Below are 18,275 nucleotides of genomic sequence, written 5' to 3'. Positions count from 1 at the left end.
AACTTCAGATTCTAAGTATTAATATAATACAAGAAAATTAAACTCTAAATATTTGGTTAGTTTTCTGTTGATACATAACAAATTACCATGACCTTAGTGGCTTAAATCGATGCCCATTTATTAGGTCACAGCTCCAAGGTCAGAAGTCTGCCACACTGTCCCTGGGTTCTTGTTCAAGTTCTCACATAGCCGAAATCAAGGCGTCCCCTGGGCTGAGTCCTCGTTTAACGGCTCTGATAAGAGAAATGTGCTTCCAGGCTGATTTAGGTTGTGGACAGAATTCAGCTTCTTGTTTTTATTAGTTTCTAAGTGCTCCTATAACAAATTATATAAACCAACTGTCTTGAAGTAGAAGGAATTCATTCTGTAACAGTTCAGGGAGCCAGAAGTCTGAAATCCAGGCATTCGGGCGGCTCTGAGGGAGGACCCGTTCTGTGCCTGGTGCCTTCGAGCGATGCTGCGTTTGTGGGGGCTCACTCCGAGCTGTGCTTCTGCTTTCATATGGCTTTCTCCCTTGTGCCCCTGCCTCAGATTTTCCTCTGCCTTTCTCTTACGGGTGCACTGTCACGGGATTTAGATTTAGGGCCCATCTTAAATCCAGAATGATCTTTTTCTTTGTGTTTTGTTTTGTTTTGAGATGGAGTCTCCCTCTGTCACCCAGGCTGGAGTGCAGTGGTGCAATCTCAGCTCACTGCAACCTCCATCTCCTGGGTTCAAGCGATTCTTCTGCCTCAGCTTTCCAAGTAGCTGGGACTACAAGTGCCACCACACCTAGCTAATTTTTGTATTTTTAGTAGAGACAGAGTTTCACCATGTCAACCAGGCTGGTCTCCAGCTCCTGACCTCAATGATCTGCCCACCTCTATCTCCCAAAGTGTTGGGATTACAGGTGTGAGCCACAGCGCCCAGCCTAACCCAGGATGACTGCATCTTGAGTTTTTAACTACATCTTCAGAAACCCTTTTTCTAAATAAGGTCACATTGATGTGTTTTGGGTGTTATGACTTGAACATACCTTTTTGGGGGCAATTATTCAACCCAGGGTACATTTGTAAGATTACAGTACCCATATCTGTGCTGCCTATATTTCTTCTTACAGAATCCTGCCATCTATAAGCTGGAAACGGTGTGTCAAATGCTTGGACTCTGACTTCATATTTTGCCACCAGCTTGAGGAAACTCTATACTTACGAAGTTGGTGATACTGACCGTGGCCATCTTTATCTTGTGGCTCTTGTTTGGAGTCAGATCTTGACCTTGCCCTTAGCTCAGTGTGTGTGCCCTCGCTCTCCCCATTCAGTTACTGTCCTGTCTTTAATATGGTTGGAATGCAAGTGTCATAACTGAGTTATCTGTGTGATTAATGAGCAAAGATTTTTTTCTCTTCTGGGAGGAAAGATACCACATATACTCAAAAAATTACCCCATGATTTATATTCAGCTGAGAGACAAGATTTAATTTTAAAGGTTTATGCAGAAGAGAAGAGGCAGTATTTAATGGAACTTAAGCCCAAACTGACCTTATTAATTAAAATCAGCACCTCTCAGGAATTTAGTATCAAAGTCATTATCAGTGAAATCTTAGTACTAAAAGTAGTCTTCTGCTATTTGGACTTTTCTTCCAGAGGCTTGTTACATAAGGTGAGGACGTTTCTCTTTTGGTATTTAAATGTGCATGGGGCTAGATTTTTCACTGAGGAAACATCATTGCTTTTTCTTGGGGAGGTGGCAATTTCAATACCCTTGCGAATACAAATCTAATTTGTATTAATACTATATTGTGGGATTATGCATATGCACCTTAAGACCGTTCCAGTCTTCGTCACTGCCTCCTTTTTTTCTTTTTTTATTAATTAATTCCATACATACATATTAAGTGACCTTCATGTGCCAGGCACTGGGGATGCAATGGTTAACAAGCTCACCATCCCCCCACCCCAGTGAGCTTACATTCCTGTGGGCAAGACAGAGCAATGAAGAAATGAATGTGCGGGGTGACTTCAGCTAGTCGTGAGTACTGTAAAGAAAAGTACGAAGCCTTACAAGGGAGAGTGGGTGTCGGGAAGGGGAATGCGGGAGGCCGGCTGTTTTCAGTAGCGTAGTCAGGCAAGGCTGAAGCGATGTCACAAGTCGTGGGAAACATTTGCCATGCAATTTGCCTTTGGTAGACTGGAACCATTTTGCCAACATATATTTTAGTTTTAGATGTATATTTTTTAGCTTTGAGTGTTTCTATTGAAAAGAGATGATGCTGCTGTAAATGAGCTTACAATATTTTTTTGACAGTATGGCATTCAACATTTCTCTCCCGGGGAAAATGAGTACAGCCCTTCTTTTTTGTAATTCTCCTGTGACTTGTAAAATCATCAGGACCATAGTAACTTCATAAATTATTCAGGCTTTGTTTTTTGGAATCTGAGAAAGAATAGATTCCTTACAAATTAAAATGGCATTTCCTTTTAGGATTTGGAATTTATAGGTGGATTCTATTAGCAGCAACACACTGTAGGGTTGTTTAGCTGCCTTAGGAATAACGTCCAGTAAAAGTCACGAGTTTGACTACCTCATTTCTCTCAATGTGGCTCAAAGGACACTGGGATGATTCTGTCTTGCTGCTTTGTCTCCCTTAGCCATAAGCAATCTATGTGAAAATAGGTATAAGCCTGACCATCTTTGATAGGAATCCGAATACAAAGGAGTACTTCATTTTTGTTCTTTCCTTAGATAATTTTTTTAATTAAAAAAATGTTTTGGGGTGGAGCCCACCACAGCTCAGCAAAGCTGCTGTAGCCAGACTCCTCTCTAGATTCCTCCTCTCTGGGCAGGACATCTCTGAAAGAAAGGCAGCGGCCCCAGTCAGGGGCTTACAGATAAAACTCTCATCTCCCTGGGACAGAGCACCTGGGAGAAGGCGTGGCTGTGGAAGCAGCTTCAGCAGACTTAAATGTTTCCTACCTGCCAGCTCTGAAGAGAGCAGTCGATCTCACAGTACAGCACTCGAGCTCTGCGAAGGGACAGACTACCTCCTTGGATCCCTGACTCCTGTGCCTCCTGACTGGGTGACACCTCCCAGCAGGGGTCAACAGATACTACATACAGGAGAGCTCTGGCTGGCATCTGGCAGGTGCCCCTCTGGGATGAAGCTTCCAGAGGAAGGAACAGGCAGCAATCTTTGCTGTTCTGCAGCCTCTGTTGGTGATACCCAGGTAAGCAGGGTCTGGAGTGGACCTCCAGTAAACTCCAACAGACCTGCAGCAGAGGGGCCTGTTAGAAGGAAAACTAACAAACAGAAAGGAATAGCATCAACATTAACAAAAAGGACATCCATACAGAAACCCCATTAGAAGGTCACCAACATCGAAGACCAAAGGTAGATAAATCCACGAAGATGAGGGAAAAAACGCAAAAAGGCTGAAAATTCCAAAAACCAGAATTATTCTTCTCCTCCAAAGGATCACAACTCCTCGCCAGCAAGGGAACAAACTGGGCAGGGAATGAGTTTGACGAATTGACAGAAGTAGCAGAAGATGGGTAATAACAAACTCCTCCAAGCTAAAAGGAGCATTGCTAACTACAATAACCTGTTTAGAGAAGAACATAAACGACCTGATGGAGCTGAAAAACACAGCATGAGAACTTTGTGAAACATACACAATTGTCAATAGCCAAATTGATAAGTGGAAGAAAGGATATCAGCGAATGAAGATCAACTCAGTGAAATAAAGTGAAAAGACAAGGTTAGAGAAATAAAGGGTGAAAAGAAACGAACAAAGCCTCCAAAAAATATGGGACTATGTGAAAAGACCAAATCTGCATTTGACTGGTGTACCTGAAAGAGACAGGGAGAATGGAACCAAATTGGAAAACACTCTTCGCGATATTATCCAGGAGAACTTCCCCAACCTAGCAAGTCAGGCTAACATTCAAATTCAGGAAGTAAAGAGAACACCACAAAGATACTCCTCGAGAAGAGCAACTCCAAGACACATAATTGTCAGATTCATCAAGGTTGAAATGAAGGAAAAAAATGTTAAGGGCAGCCAGATAGAAAGGTCGGGTTACCCGCAAATGGAAGCCCATCAGACTAACAGCAGATCTTTCTGCAAAAACGCTGCAAGCCAGAAGAGAGTAGGGGCCAGCATGCAACATTCTTAAAGAATTTTCAACCCAGAATTTCACATCCAGCCAATATCATACTGAATGTGTGAAAGCTGGAAGCATTTCTTTTGAAAACCAGCACAAGGCAAGAATGCCCTCTTTCACCACTCCTATTCAACATACGATTGGAAGTTCTGGCCCAGGCAATGGGGCAAGAGAAAGAAATGAGATATTCAAATAGGACGAGAGGAAGTCGAATTGTCTCTGTTTGCAGATGACATGATTGTATATTTACAAAACCCCATTGTGTAAGCCCAAAGTCTTCTTAAGCTGATAAGCAACTTCAGCTAAGTCTCAGGATATAAAATCAATGTGAAAAAATCACAAGTATTCCTATACACCAATAATAGATAAACAGAGAGCCAAATCATGAATGAACTCCCATTCACAATTGCTACAAAGAGAATAAAATACCTAGGAATACAACTTACAAGGGATGTGAGGGACCTCTTCAAGGAGAACTGCAAACCACTGTTCAAGGTAATAAGAGAGGACTCAAACAGATGGAAAAAGATTCCATGCTCATGGTTAGGAAGAATCAATATCATGAAAATGGCCATACTGCCCAAAATAATTTATAGATTCAATGCTATTCCCAGCAAACTACCATTGGCTTTCTTCACAGACTTAGAAAAAACTACTTTAAATTTCATTTGGAACCAAAAGAGCCTGCATAGCCAAGAGAATTCTAAGCAAAAAGAACAAAGCTGGACGCATCACACTACCTGACTTGAAACTATACTACGAGGCTACAGTAACCAAAACAGCATGGTACTGGTACCAAAACACATATATAGACCAGTGGAACAGAACAGAGGCCTCAGAAATAGCGCCACACATCTACAACCATCTGATTTTTGACAGACCTGACAAAACAAGCAATGGGTAAAGGATTGCCTATTTAATAAATGGTGTTGTGAAAACTGGCTAGCCATATGCAGAAAACTTAAACTGGACTTCCTCCTTACACCTTATGCAAAAATTAACTCAAGATGGATTAAAGACTTAAAACTTATGACCTAAAACCATAAAAGCCCTAGAAGAAAACCTAGGCAATAACCATTCAGGACATAGGCATGGGCAAAGACGTCATGACTAAAACACCAAAAGCAATGGCATGAAAAACCAAAATTGACAAATGGTATCTTATTAAACTAAAGAGCTTCCACACTGCAAAAGAAACTATCATCAGAATGAACAGGCAAGCTACAGAATGGGAGAAATTTTTTCCAATCTGTCCATCTGACAAAGAACTAATATCTAGAATCTACAAGGAACTTAAACAACTTTACAAGACAAAAACAACCACATCAAAAAGTGGGGAAAGGACATGAACAGACACTTCTCTAAAGAAGACATTTATGTAGCCAACTAACATATGAAAAAAAGCTCATCATCACTGATCATTAGAGAAACGCAAATCAAAACCACAATGAGATACCATCTTATGCCAGTTAAAATGACAATCATTAAAAAGTCAGGAGACAGATGCTGGAGAGGATGTGGAGAAATAGGAACTGTTTTACACTGTTGATGGGAGTGCAAAATACTTTAACCATTGTGGAAGACAGTGTGGTGATTCCTCAAGGATCTAGAAGCAGAAATATCATTTGACCCAGCAGTCCCATTACTGGGTGTATATGCAAAGGATTGTAAATAATCCTATAAAGATACATGCACACATATGCAGCACTGTTCACAATAGCAGAGACTTGGAACCAACCCAAATGCCCATCAATGATGGACTGGATAAAGAAAATGTGACACATATACACCATGGAATACTGTGCAGCCTTAAAAAGGATGAGTTCGTGTCCTTTGCAGGGACATGAAACTGGAAACCATCATTCTCAGGAAACTAACACAGGAACAGAAAACCAAACACTGCATGTTCTCACTCATAAATTGGAGTTGAACAATGAGAATACATGGACATAGGGAGGGGAACATCACAAACTGAGACCTCTTGGAGGGTGGGGGGCTAGGACTGGGATAGCATTAGGAGAAATGCCTAATGTAGATGACAGGTTGATGGGTGGAACGAACCACTGTGGCACATTTTTATCTATGTAACAAGCCTGCACATTCTGTACATGTATCCCAAACTTAATGTATGGTAATAATCAAAGAAATGGCATTTTTATACCCTTGTACTGTAAAAAAAAGTTATTGCTGGGTATTTTGGCTCATACATGTAATCCCAGCACTTTGATAGGCCAGGGCAGGCAGATTGCTTGAGGCCAGGGGTTTGAGACCAGCCTGGGAAACATAGGGAGACTCTGTCTCTCCAAAAAATTAGGAAAAATTAGCTGGACGTGGTGTTCTGTGCCTATAGTCCAGTTACTTGGGAGGCTGAGATAGGAGGATCGCTGAAGCCCAGGAAATTCAAGGCTGCAGTGAACAATTATCGTGCCCCTGTATTTCAGCCTCGGTGACAGAATGAGACCCTGTCTCAACAAATAAAAATTTTGGATACCTTCTATTTATATATATTTATGGGTACATATGAAGTTTTGTTACATGCATGGAATGTGTAATGATTAAGTCAGAGTATTTGGGGTACCTTACTACCCAGGTATTTAGCATTTCTATGTGTTGGTACATTTTAAGTCCTCTCTTTCAGCTTTTTTAAAAGTACAATACACTGTTGTTAACTACAGTCACTCTACTTCTCTATCAAAGAGTAGAACTTATTCCTTCTACTTAACTGCATGTTTGTAGTCATTCACCAACTTCTCTTCATTTTCCACTCTACCTAGACATCCTCCCTGGTCCCTGGAATGTATCATTTCACCCTCTAATTCTTTTAGATAAACTTTCTGGGCTCCCATATAAGAGCAAGTGGTATTTGTCCGTTTCTGCCTGGCTTATTTTACTTACTGAATATAATGACATTTATTTCCATCCATGTTGCTGCAAATTACATGATTTCTTTCTTTTTTTGTGGTTGAATAGTATTCCGTTGTGTGTGTATACCATATTTGTTGAGGGACGCTAGGTTGATTCCTGATCTTTGCTGTTGTGAATAGTGCTGCAAGAAACATGCGAGTGCATGTGTTTCTTTGATATATTTATTTATTTTCCTTTGGATAAATACCTAGTAGTGGGATTGCTGGATCATGTGGTAGTTCTATTTTAAGTTTTCTAAGCATTCTCCATACTGTTTTTCATAATGGCTGTATTACATCTTAACAAAAATGCATAAGAATTCCTCCTTCTTAGCATCTTTGCCAACATCTCTTCTGTTTAGTCTTTCTAATAATAGCCATTTTACTTGGCGTAAGATGATATCTCATTGTGATTTTGACTTGTGTTTCCCTGATGATTTGATATTGAGCTTTTCTTCATGCGCTTTTTGGCCATTTGTATGCCTTCTTTTGAGAAATGTTGGTGACTGTTGCCCACTTTTAAATGGGATTATTGTTATTATTATTTTTTACTGCTAAATTGAGTTCCTTATATAGTCTGGATATTAGTTCCCCTCTTGTTTGTGTAGTTTGCAAATATTTTCTCCCATTAAACAGATTGTCTCTTTATTGACTTTATTTTGCTGCACAGAAGCTTTTAAGATTAATATAGTCCCATTTGTCTATTTTTGTTTATGTGGCCTGTGCTTTTGATGTCTTAGCTATAAATTCTCTCCCACGACTTAGCTATAAATTCTCTCCTGAAGAATTTTCCCTGTGTTTTCTTTTAGCAATTTTATAGTTTCAGGTCTTATGTCTTTAATCTATTATGATATATATGATGAGAGAGAGAGATCCAGTTTTATTCTTCTGCATTTGGTTATCCAGTTTTTTCAGCACCATTTGTTGAAGAGAGTGCCCTTTTTCTAGTATTTATGGCATTGTTGAAGATTAATTGGCTACAAATGTGTTGATTTATTTCTTACTTCTCTATTCTGTTCCATTGGTCTGTGTGTCTATTTTTATACCAATACCATGCTGTTTTGGTTACTGTAGCCTTGTAATATATTTTGAAATTAGGTAGTGTGATGCTTCTAGATTTGTTCTCTTTGCTCAGGATTTCTTTGACTCTTCTGGCCTTTTCTGTTGTTGTCATTCCATATGAATGTTTTGATTCTTTTTCTATTTCTGTAAAAAATGTCCTTGGTATTTTCATAGAGGTTTTATTGTATCTGTAGATTGCTTTGGAGAGTATGGTCATTTTAATGATATTAATTCTTCTGATCTATGAGCATGGGATGTTTTTCACCTTTGATAAACCTTTTGTAGATAAAATTTAACTTGAGATATTTTTGCATCAAAAGCATCATAATATTCTACCTTCTTTCCTTTACTTACTCATTGTATAATGTTTTAAGTCTGTGCTGAAATTGGCACATTTAGGTACAGTGATCTCCTTCTTATGGATACAAACCACTGAAATGTGAATTGGGATAGTTTGAGAGTTGTGGTAGGTAATAGAACATAAAGTTAAATATTATTTGCTCCTTCTCAATCAGGATAATTATACCACTTCAGTTCTTTGGATGTATTTTGTAAATCTTGGGTATTGCTTTATTGAAGTCGTTTCTTTTATCTATTTTAGGCTTTCAAAATGAAAATTTGCTGTTGATCTAATTGAAGAGACAACCCAGAAGAGAGTAGGGCTTACTGTATGCAATTATATTTAACACTTATTTGAAGTACCTACGTTTCTTTTACTTAAAAAAGTATGTGTGTGTATATACATACCTATATGAATATATGTAGGTTTTCCCACCAGACTGTCCATTTCACTATTCCTTTATGTATCTATTTAACTATTGATGTACTTTTGTCTGTGTATCCATGCAAAACACCAGAGAATCACACAGAGCTCAATCACATAAAAAATCACAAGACTGGAAAGTCCTGAAGTTAACTATTATTTGATTTATGCTTAATTTCATTTTATAAAGTTTTGTGTCAGGGTCTGTCCCACAGACCTCAGCTGCGTGACAAATGAATAAATGTACTCAGACACAAATTTCCAGTGAACAAGTGGTCATGAGACACTCACAGAGATTGCAGCTACACAACCCTGACTAGTTGGTCCTCTTCGCATTTATTCAGTATAGATTTAGCAACAGAGGCTCTAAGTCAACACGCTTCTGGAGAAAGATTAAAGGCCAGGTTCTGAGCCCAAAGCAAACACCATTAGAGGGTAATTTCCCTGGTCCACCTCCCGCTGAGAGGGCCATCTGGCTCAAAGGTTAGTTTTAAGACCACATGAGTAAACAAGTTAGTTAGATAAACTCCCCACATTCCTTTGTTTCTACTCTAATTTATTTAACTAAGGGGAAAAGGCTGACTTCAGCCAAGAACTATAGAAAAAACCCTTACGTTTTCCAAAAGGGTTTGAGCCTACGTTCTCTAACTTTCTTTCATATTTTTCCCTTAATATTTTTGCCACCACTCTGACTGAATCCCCACAGTTTTGGAGTTGACTAACGATGTCACCTAGTTCACATTTTCAAAGGGACTGTACAGAAAATGCCAAAAAGCATCAGCCATCTACCCTTTTCTTGTAGCAGTCTAGAGGAATGTCCTGGACATTCTCATTAGTTGGTTAGATTTTACCTCAGGGTCCTTGCTGTTTGGCAACCTGCTGTGTACCTAAACCCAGAATATCTCTTTCCACACACATCTCTGTAAACTCTTCAAGCCTCAGATCCATGTCTCATTCTTTTAGATCTGCATTTTAACACATTACCTTCCTCAAATCCTTCCTTTGCTTAGAAACATTTTAACCTAAAGATTGTAGAACACATTCACAGTATTTACCCAAGTATTCAAGACTTTCAGTGTTTTGCTTCTTGTCTACCATTTGAAGTTAATATATTCCTGCTCCATTCTTTGGTTCCTTCATTCCTGGTGAGATTTACCCAGTACTTTCCAAAATTCTCTGTTTGGAACCTGTCTGCCCCCCCATTCATGGACATTGTATTATTATTATCTATGTCTGTGACTATATATATATTTATATAATACTATATTATTGACTGTCTCATAATCAAATTATGTATACCTATATTTATAAGTGTACTAAAAATCATTTAAACAATTTCCAATCACTAAACATTTAGGAATTCTCTGTGTTTTACATTATATATAATGCTTCAAAGACCATTTTTTTATGGCTGCATCCTTGGACACATTCTTGTTTCTTTTTGTAGAATTTCTAGGAGTAAAATTTCTGTGTAAAAGTTTATATACATTTTGGCCAGGTGCCGTGGCTCACTCCTGTAGTCCCAGCATTTGAGAGACCAACATGGGAGGGTCACTATAGTCTAGGAGTTCAAGACCAGCCTGGGCAACATAGTGAGACCTTGTCTCCACAAGAAATAAAACAATTAGATGGGTGTGGTTGTGTGCGCCTGTGGTCTCAGCTACTTTGGGATGGGAGTAGGAAGGGGGCGGGGCTGAGGTGAGAGGATCCTTTGAGCTTGGAAAGTTGAGGCTGCAGTGAGCCAGGATCTTGCCACCACACTACAACCTGGGCAACAAAGACAGACCCTGTCTGTCTCCCCAGCCCTTAAAATCATATGCATTTTAAAGGTATTTAATACATTCTGCTGTTTTTTTTCCCAAACAGGATGAACCTTTGTATCACCAGCTTCCTTTTATGAAACTGCCCATTTTATTGTACCCTCGTTGACTCTGCTTTGTGTCCATCCAGATGGTCATGAAGTAGATCATTTCTTCCCCATGTTTCTTGGCCATTTATTTTCTTCTTTGGTGAATTTTGTCTGTTTTTTCTGTGGTGGGTTTATTGATTTGCAGTAGCTCTTTATATAGTAAGAACATTAACTTTTTTGTTTCACCCACATTCTGCAAATAATCTTTTCCTCATTTGGTTTGTTTTTGGTGGTTTTGCCATTCAGAAATATTTAACTTTTAAAAACTTTAAAGTTATAAGTATTTTTCTCATTCATTTTACATTTGTTAGGCTGAAGAGGGCTTTTTATCCAACAATATGTGAATATTTACTCATTTTCAGTATTCTAATGAAGTCAACATTTTTAACTTAAAATTTTAATTTATTAGATACATGTTTTCTTGAGATACGGTCTGACCAGTGTAACTCCCTTTCTAAATTTGCTTTTTCCTGTCCAGCGTTAGGTGTTACCTTTCTTTCCTTTCGATTTATAGTCATGCGTCACTTAGGAGTACGTTCTGAGAAATGCACCGTTAGGCAGCTTTATCATTGTGCAAACATCATAGAGTTTACCATCCACAAGCCTAGGTGGCAGAGCCTGCTACACACCTAGGCTACGTGGCATAGCCTATGGCTCTCAGGCTGCAAACCTACGCAGCACGTTACTGCACTGAATACTGCAGGCAACTCTAACACAGTGGTAAGAATTTGTGTATCCAGACATAGAAAAGGTATAGAAAAAAGTTTTATATGACTATTGTTGTATATGCCATCTGTCATCGACCAGAAGTGTTGTTATGTGGCACCTGACTGTATATGTGTATTCTTTAGTCCACCCCATATATAATAATTATTGTGGCTTTATAATGTGTTCTAGCTTTTTATTTAGCAGAATCTTCCTGATTGTATTTCATCCTAAAGTTTGTTGAATATTCTGGGACCACTCCCCCACATTCTCAGCACACTCCATTGGGATGTAAATTTGAGTCTCTGGCTGAATCCCTGCAGAATGGACTTCTTCATTTATTCAGAAAGACACTTTCCTTTACTTGACCAATTGTTTGATCACGTCCCTCAGAATATCTTCCCACGATAATCCAGAGTTACTTAGCCAGTTTCAGTTTTCTCCCAGCTGACCTAATGGGGTCCTGTTTATACCAGGCACTTGACGGGATAGGGATTTATTAATTATAGGACTGGTAATGAAGAATGGAGAGTCGGGGGCTGTCTCACCTTCAGCTTGTTAACTTAGTTCCCGAACATGTGATTTTTTTAAAAGGGATTTTGTCTTCTTCAGGATGGATGTGAATTTGGTATGAATGACCTTTCCTGCCTGGACCTCTGCTGCTTTGGCTTCTAGCAAAGACGTCTTGGTTAGATTAGATCCTAGAGGTGGAAGCGTGAGGTTCAGGGACGCCTTCTGCAGCAGGTACTGTGGTGTCAACAGTGATCTTAATCTGTGGCCAGCCTCAGGGCACATGGAGTGCGCCTCTCCAGCCCCTGTCCATCAAAATGGGCCAGCTCTTCACTGGTCAGTCTTCTCTGAGGCCATTTCAGGAGTCAGGGCTCATCACCGTATATTTTTTTCTGCTAAGTTGCATTCGAAGGAGTGCAGGACTCAATTACTATCAACTTAGCTGCGCTTTCAACGACAAAATAAATCACAGCCTACCTTTGGCTGGATCTTGCTCACCATTACAAGCCTATCGTTTGATTAAACTAAAATATATTCAATATTTGTATTCTAAACATGCCCATTATGAATTTTGCCCTTTACTTTTTCCAACAGGAGGAAAACAGAACAATGTTCTTTGGGAAAATCCTTACGCACAAGCTAGTAGTACAAGCTTTATTCTCCCTCCTGTTTCAAGGTTAGATAACCTCAGACAGCCTCAGGACACTTCGATTTCAGTCAGTCGTGTTTCAGCAGTGGTTTTTTGTCTTTTTTTTTTTTTTTTTTTTTAAAGAGACAGGGTCTTGCTCTGTCACCTAGGCTGGAATGTAGGGATGCCATCATAGCTCTGTGCAGTCTTAGATGCCTGGACTCAAGCAGTCCTCTGCCTGAGCCTCCTGAGTAGCAAATACGTACATTTGCTTACAGGCTATATAATTAGGCTTGTTGCACAATGATTTCCAAAATGAGAGTAAATAAGCTCTGAGTCAGCCTGGGGCCCTACTCTCTAGATGAAAAGCGTCTGTTTTCTATCACAGATTTTTAAATATCCAGTTAGGAAATTTAGAGGCATTTTTCTCTCTTTTTTGTAGCTGGCTATTCCAGAGAATTAAATAATCAAGTTGGTTAGTTTGTCGGTTTAGTCATTTGATGCTTGTTTACTGAGCATCTACACGTTGCTGCATCCTGGAGAGTGAACCTCAATAGGTAAGACATAGTACGTAAACCAGCCTCTTCCTAGCAAATCACATTGGAAAACAAGCGTCGGAGAAATTTGTTGTGGAAGTTTTGATGAAGACATTTTGAGTTTTATTCTCTTTGGTACTAATTTAACTTAGGTTTTTCAAGTATTGATAATAATAATTGCTGTGCAAAGAAGAGTTAACATAGCAGGCCTGATGCTGCTATCCATAAAAATTTTTTGTTTACAAAAATGTTGTAAGCAAAACCGCAATTGGCTAGACATCTAGGAACTTGGCTGTCAGAGCGCACCCAGTTAACACTTAGCTGGTAAGGGTGGTTCACTGCGCCTCGACTGTTTGAGCAAACAGTATGGTTTACCCTGAACACAGCTGCTTTCCTTCTGGGAATCTGGAATTTTGATACATTTTAGATAGAGGTTGCCTACAGGACCCGCCCCTTACAAAAAACTTAGGCCATTGAGTACCCAGTAGACTTCCTTGGGCAGAAACATCGCACACATGTGCTGGGGTAAGAGTGTGACCCCTCCTGGAAGACAGAGGACATAAGGAAACTGGCACCTGGCACCCTCCCGTCCTCCGTGTGACCCTTTCCCGTGTGATCCAGAAGGCGGCCTTGCTACGTAGCTGTGCCACATCGTAGCCTTGCTGAGTCCTGTGAATTCTCTAGCAATTCTCTGAATGTGAGGGTGTTCTTGGAGACCTTCAACACAAATGCCTAATGTTTATTGATCTCTTATGATATGCCCAGCTCAATACTAATTGTTTTACATGGATTATCTCACTGAATCTTCCCAAGAACAATGTTTTATGAGGTAAGTGACTATCATTATCAGCACTGGAAAGTGAAGTTGTTCCAAACTTTAAGAGGCTAAATAACCTGTGTAGGTTTTATGACTCATAAGCTTATTTCAGTGTCTGTATGTTTTTCAGATGTTTGTACCTTATGGTATACTATATTATTTCTATTTTCAGAGTAGCATTTAAGTGAAGAAAACTACTGAGTTGTTTTTCCTTTTATCTTTCAATTTTTGGTTTATTTTATTATTTCAGTAGAGCATTTGCCAGTAACTTTCTGAGAAGGGGCACATGAGAGGTAAATTACTTAAATCTTTATTAGTGTGTAAAATATCTCTCTCTCTCAAGCTAAATTGATAGTTTGGTTGGATATAGAATTCCAGGTTGGACATAATTTTTCCTGCTGAGTATTTTAAAGATGTCTTTACCGTTTCAGGTATGAGCACATTCTCGTGGAACCTGACCCAGTACCAGCATATGCCCTGAAACTGCTTGTCGCGATGACCGAACACAGCCCAACCTTCACTAGGTACTGGAAGTTCACATTTCTTTTTCTGGTGTCTCACCTATAAAATGAATTTTATGTGTTCTGAAAATGTTACTAAAGATGCTGAGATTCCAAAAGACCAATGTTTGAGTTGTCAGAATCTCATTTTTCAATGTTTCATGAGTGGTAATATCTGTCATTTATACTGTTTTGACTCTTCTCATATTTTAAATTTTTATTAGAATTGGCATACTGTAGAATGCATGCTGCTTTACAATGATAATCTCTTTTAAGAAATAAGACAATATATGTACTTTAGAAATGTCAATCGGTGCCTCATTTTGTACTGAACAGTTTATTAAATCTCAGTAGTGTTTATTGACTGTTATTTGGTACCATTTTATTTAGTTGATGTACTTCTTGTTAAGCGGTAGAGACTTTTACCTTTATTGAAGGTACTGAATATGATGATGCCAAATTTCTTTAGAACTAGTTGCTGAGGATGTTTTTAGTCTTGTAAAGAATAGCTTCTCTTAGAGAACACCCAGGCCCACAGAAGCGGAAGAAAGGTAGAGGTTCTTTTTGCTTTCGAAAAAGAAAATTACTTTTCTGCACAGGTGTTGTCTGAGGACCTTTTGGGATCTGAATACCGTCTGTAGGTGCAGTGTGTCTCCAGAGCTACAGGTTGGCCTTTAACAAAGAACCAAATCACACAGCCCCAGCCGTCTCCATTCCCGCTGGGCTGCTGTCCCATCACGGAAAGTACTGCATTCTTGTGAGCCACTCTGACTGTTGTCACCAGGAAAGAAGAAAGGCTGTTTTTAGAAAGTACTCATATCCCAAACACTCGTCCCAGTGGGTGTGTCAGGACACAGACGTGCCCTGACTGAGTCACAGGTGCCAAGCTGCTCGTGTTCTCGGGTTATAGAGCGCTGGGCTGTGGTAGTTCTAGACTCCACTACCTTTCTTCATCCATTACTAAAGGATGCCGTGCAAATACTGCCCTCGATGCTCTGAGCCATGTTGCAGAAGATTCCGGGGGGCATTCAACTGATGCCCTTTTTATCTTTGCCAGTTGGAAGCAAAGCGTTTGCTTCAGTGTTTCTGTAGTCTTTTAGAGAGCCTGAGCAATGAGCCTTCCAAATTCATCACTCAGAAGGCATCACTCTCCATTCCTAAAAAAGAAATTTAATTCTAAAGAGTGAATCTGTTTTAGAAGTTGCATAAAAATTCAGATAGTTGTTTCTTTCCTGAACTTTGGACATCAAGTGCTAATGCTGCATCCTCATTTTATCATTCCGTTAGGTGGAACGTGTTGCAGTCATGTTTTTAAATGTTAACGTGGGCTCATTCACGTGTCGTATTTCCAAGACTCCTTTCCTTCTTGCCGTCTCTATTCAGCTGAATTTCCTCATATTGAGAACAACCCTGGAGAAGTAGAAGCAGTTCTTTGGCCTCTGTAGAATCTTTTCATCTTAAAAGTGATTAGAAACTAGGTTTAGAAGTCCATTTACTCTAGTTTTAAAAAAAAACTTTACAAGCAGAATTTAGTGGAGTAGTTTTTGTATTTTTTTTTGTTTTGATTGAACTATGTTTGAATATACTGCTTTTGCTTTAAATTCTAACCATAAAATCAAGAGATCTCCTTGGCTTCTCTATCCCCGACACCCTCGGCTTCACGGGCCTCTCCCTGGTGTTCAGAGTTGTTGTTACTTTGGTGTATGTCCTCCTGGATTTTTTTCTGGCTACTCAATTTCTGTCTGTCTGTCTATTGTCTATCTGTGTATTTATCTATCTCTCTGTCTGCCTGCCTGCCTCCCTCTCTGTATGTATATATGTGTGTGTATATATATGAATATATATACACTTATGTGTATATATATGAATATATATACACTTATGTGTATATACCTGTGTACATGCACACACACACATAAATACTGAAATAAATAGATTTACTTTGTGGTGGTTGATTTCAAAAAGCCTAGATAGTATCATTCTGTATGTATTTTCCTGAAATTTACTTTTTCACTTAGCAAAATGATTTGGAGGTCTTTTCATATCATTTTTATTCATACTCTTGTCAACATCTTTGCCAAACAAATGAATGAAAATGGGATCTCATTTTATTTGCATTCAGGTAACTAACTAATGACAGTGAATCTCTCTTAACGTTTATTCACTGTATTTAATTAAAGTGTGAAAGGTACACAGCCTTCAACCTTCAATTCTACTTTGAAGGATTTGTTCCAGAGAAAAATTCACATACACACAAATAAAATTCTACTAAGGCAAATAATTTTAAAGATGAGAAAATTTTATATAATTTATATAATTTTATATAAGTAAAACGTAAATTATGATATAGCTGTACTGCAGAACACCATGTAACAGTTTAAAAGGGCAAGATACAGTTTCAATACTGATATGCAAAGATATCTAAATCATTTTGTTAACTGAAATTACTTATTTACCTCCCCTGTCCCCGTTAGACACTACCTTTGTCTTATTTGTGGTCTCTTTCCGAATACCTGTGTCTTATTTGTGGTCTCTTTCTGGATTCTGTTTGTCTTTTCCTGAGAAACAGAGCGTTAAAGTAAGTCTTGCTTCATGTCAATTATGGTTGAGGCTCCGAAGGTTAAGGAGGACAAGAGCAATGCATTAAAGACCAATTACTGTCCCACACTGCAAAGGGAGGTCCTAGCAGCATGTGTGCAACTTGCAAAGTCCATTTATACACCTTAAGGAAGGGATAAAGGGGGAAAAAGTAATCAGACTTTTGAGTTTGTTTATTTCCCTAACTGTTTAAGAATGGATTTTAAGTGCAACATTTTGCAATGAGTAGTGAATTTTTAGTGGGGGAGAAAAGAGCAATATTTTTAAAAAGGTAGATTCTGAGAACTCTTATTTCTTCCCGTTCTTTCCTCTTCTTTTTTCTTGTTTCCTGTGGTTAAGTATTTTCATTATGTGTCCAAATGCAAGCTAATGTGAATACGTATGTTTTCATTTCTCCCCCCTCCCTTTTTTTTTTTTTGAGACGGAGTTTCGCTCTTGTTGCCCAGACTGGAGTGCAATGGTGCGATCTCTGCCTCCCAGGTACAAATGATTCTCCTGCCTCAGCCTCCCTAGTAGCTGGGATTACAGGCATGCACCACCACACCCGGCTAATTTGTTTTTGTATTTTTTAGTAGAGATGGGGTTTTTTCATGTTGGTCAGGCTGGTCTCAAACTCCTGACCTCAGGTGATCTGCCTGCCTCGGCCTCCCAAAGTGCTGGGATTACAGGTATGAGCCACTGCGGCTGTCCTCATTTCTCCCTTCTGTATGCAACTAGCATGTTATGTATGTTTTTTTCTTTTGTTTTTTTTTTTCACTTAACTGTCTGTTTTCTAGATTTGCTTCCGTATCAATACATAGAGAGCTTCTACACTGTGTTTTACAATGGTGAGATCTTCCATTGCATGCGTATATTGTAATTTATCTAGTGTCTAATAGACTTGTTTCTAATCTGTGTAATTGCAAATAATGAATATTCTTAAAATGTGTAATTTTGCACACATTATCTTATAGGATAGTTCCTATAAATGTATTGCTGTATCAAAGGAGAAATACATTGAACTTTTTATTAATATGGCCAAATTACCTTCGCTGGGGTTTACCGTTTTACACTATCAAAGCAGATACTGAGGATGCTTATTCCTCTACAAGTCTTGCCATCAAAACTTATTAAATTTTGCAGTGTTGCCATGTGACAGGTGAAATGAGTTATTCCAGAGTCATTTTAACAGGAGTTTCTCTCACCATGAGTGAGAGTGACC

At 38.9% G+C, this 18,275-nt stretch overlaps 1 protein-coding gene across 11 annotated transcripts in view; it reads left to right on the top strand.

The window, feature by feature from the left end:
* Nucleotides 1–18,275, top strand: part of ULK4 (unc-51 like kinase 4) — a 630,679-nt gene that overhangs the window by 222,656 nt on the left and 389,748 nt on the right. For 10 of the 11 annotated variants that reach the window (XR_004264542.1, XR_004264544.1, XR_004264543.1 and 7 more), the window contains one exon: nt 14,408–14,491. Coding sequence is in view for 8 of the 11 variants with exons in the window: in XM_032264293.1 (XP_032120184.1) it covers nt 14,408–14,491 (84 nt within the window). In the remaining 3 variants the exon portion in view is untranslated. Of the gene's footprint in view, nt 1–14,407; nt 14,501–18,275 lie in introns of all 11 variants that reach the window. The other variant, XM_032264292.1, reaches the window with a different exon arrangement.

Source organism: Sapajus apella, unplaced genomic scaffold (assembly GCF_009761245.1).
Source record: "Sapajus apella isolate SASKATOON/1434 unplaced genomic scaffold, GSC_monkey_1.0 scaffold143, whole genome shotgun sequence".
NCBI lineage: Eukaryota > Metazoa > Chordata > Mammalia > Primates > Cebidae > Sapajus > Sapajus apella.
The sequence above is the reverse complement of the archived record's forward strand: the minus strand, read 5'-3'. Positions and strand labels throughout refer to the sequence as shown.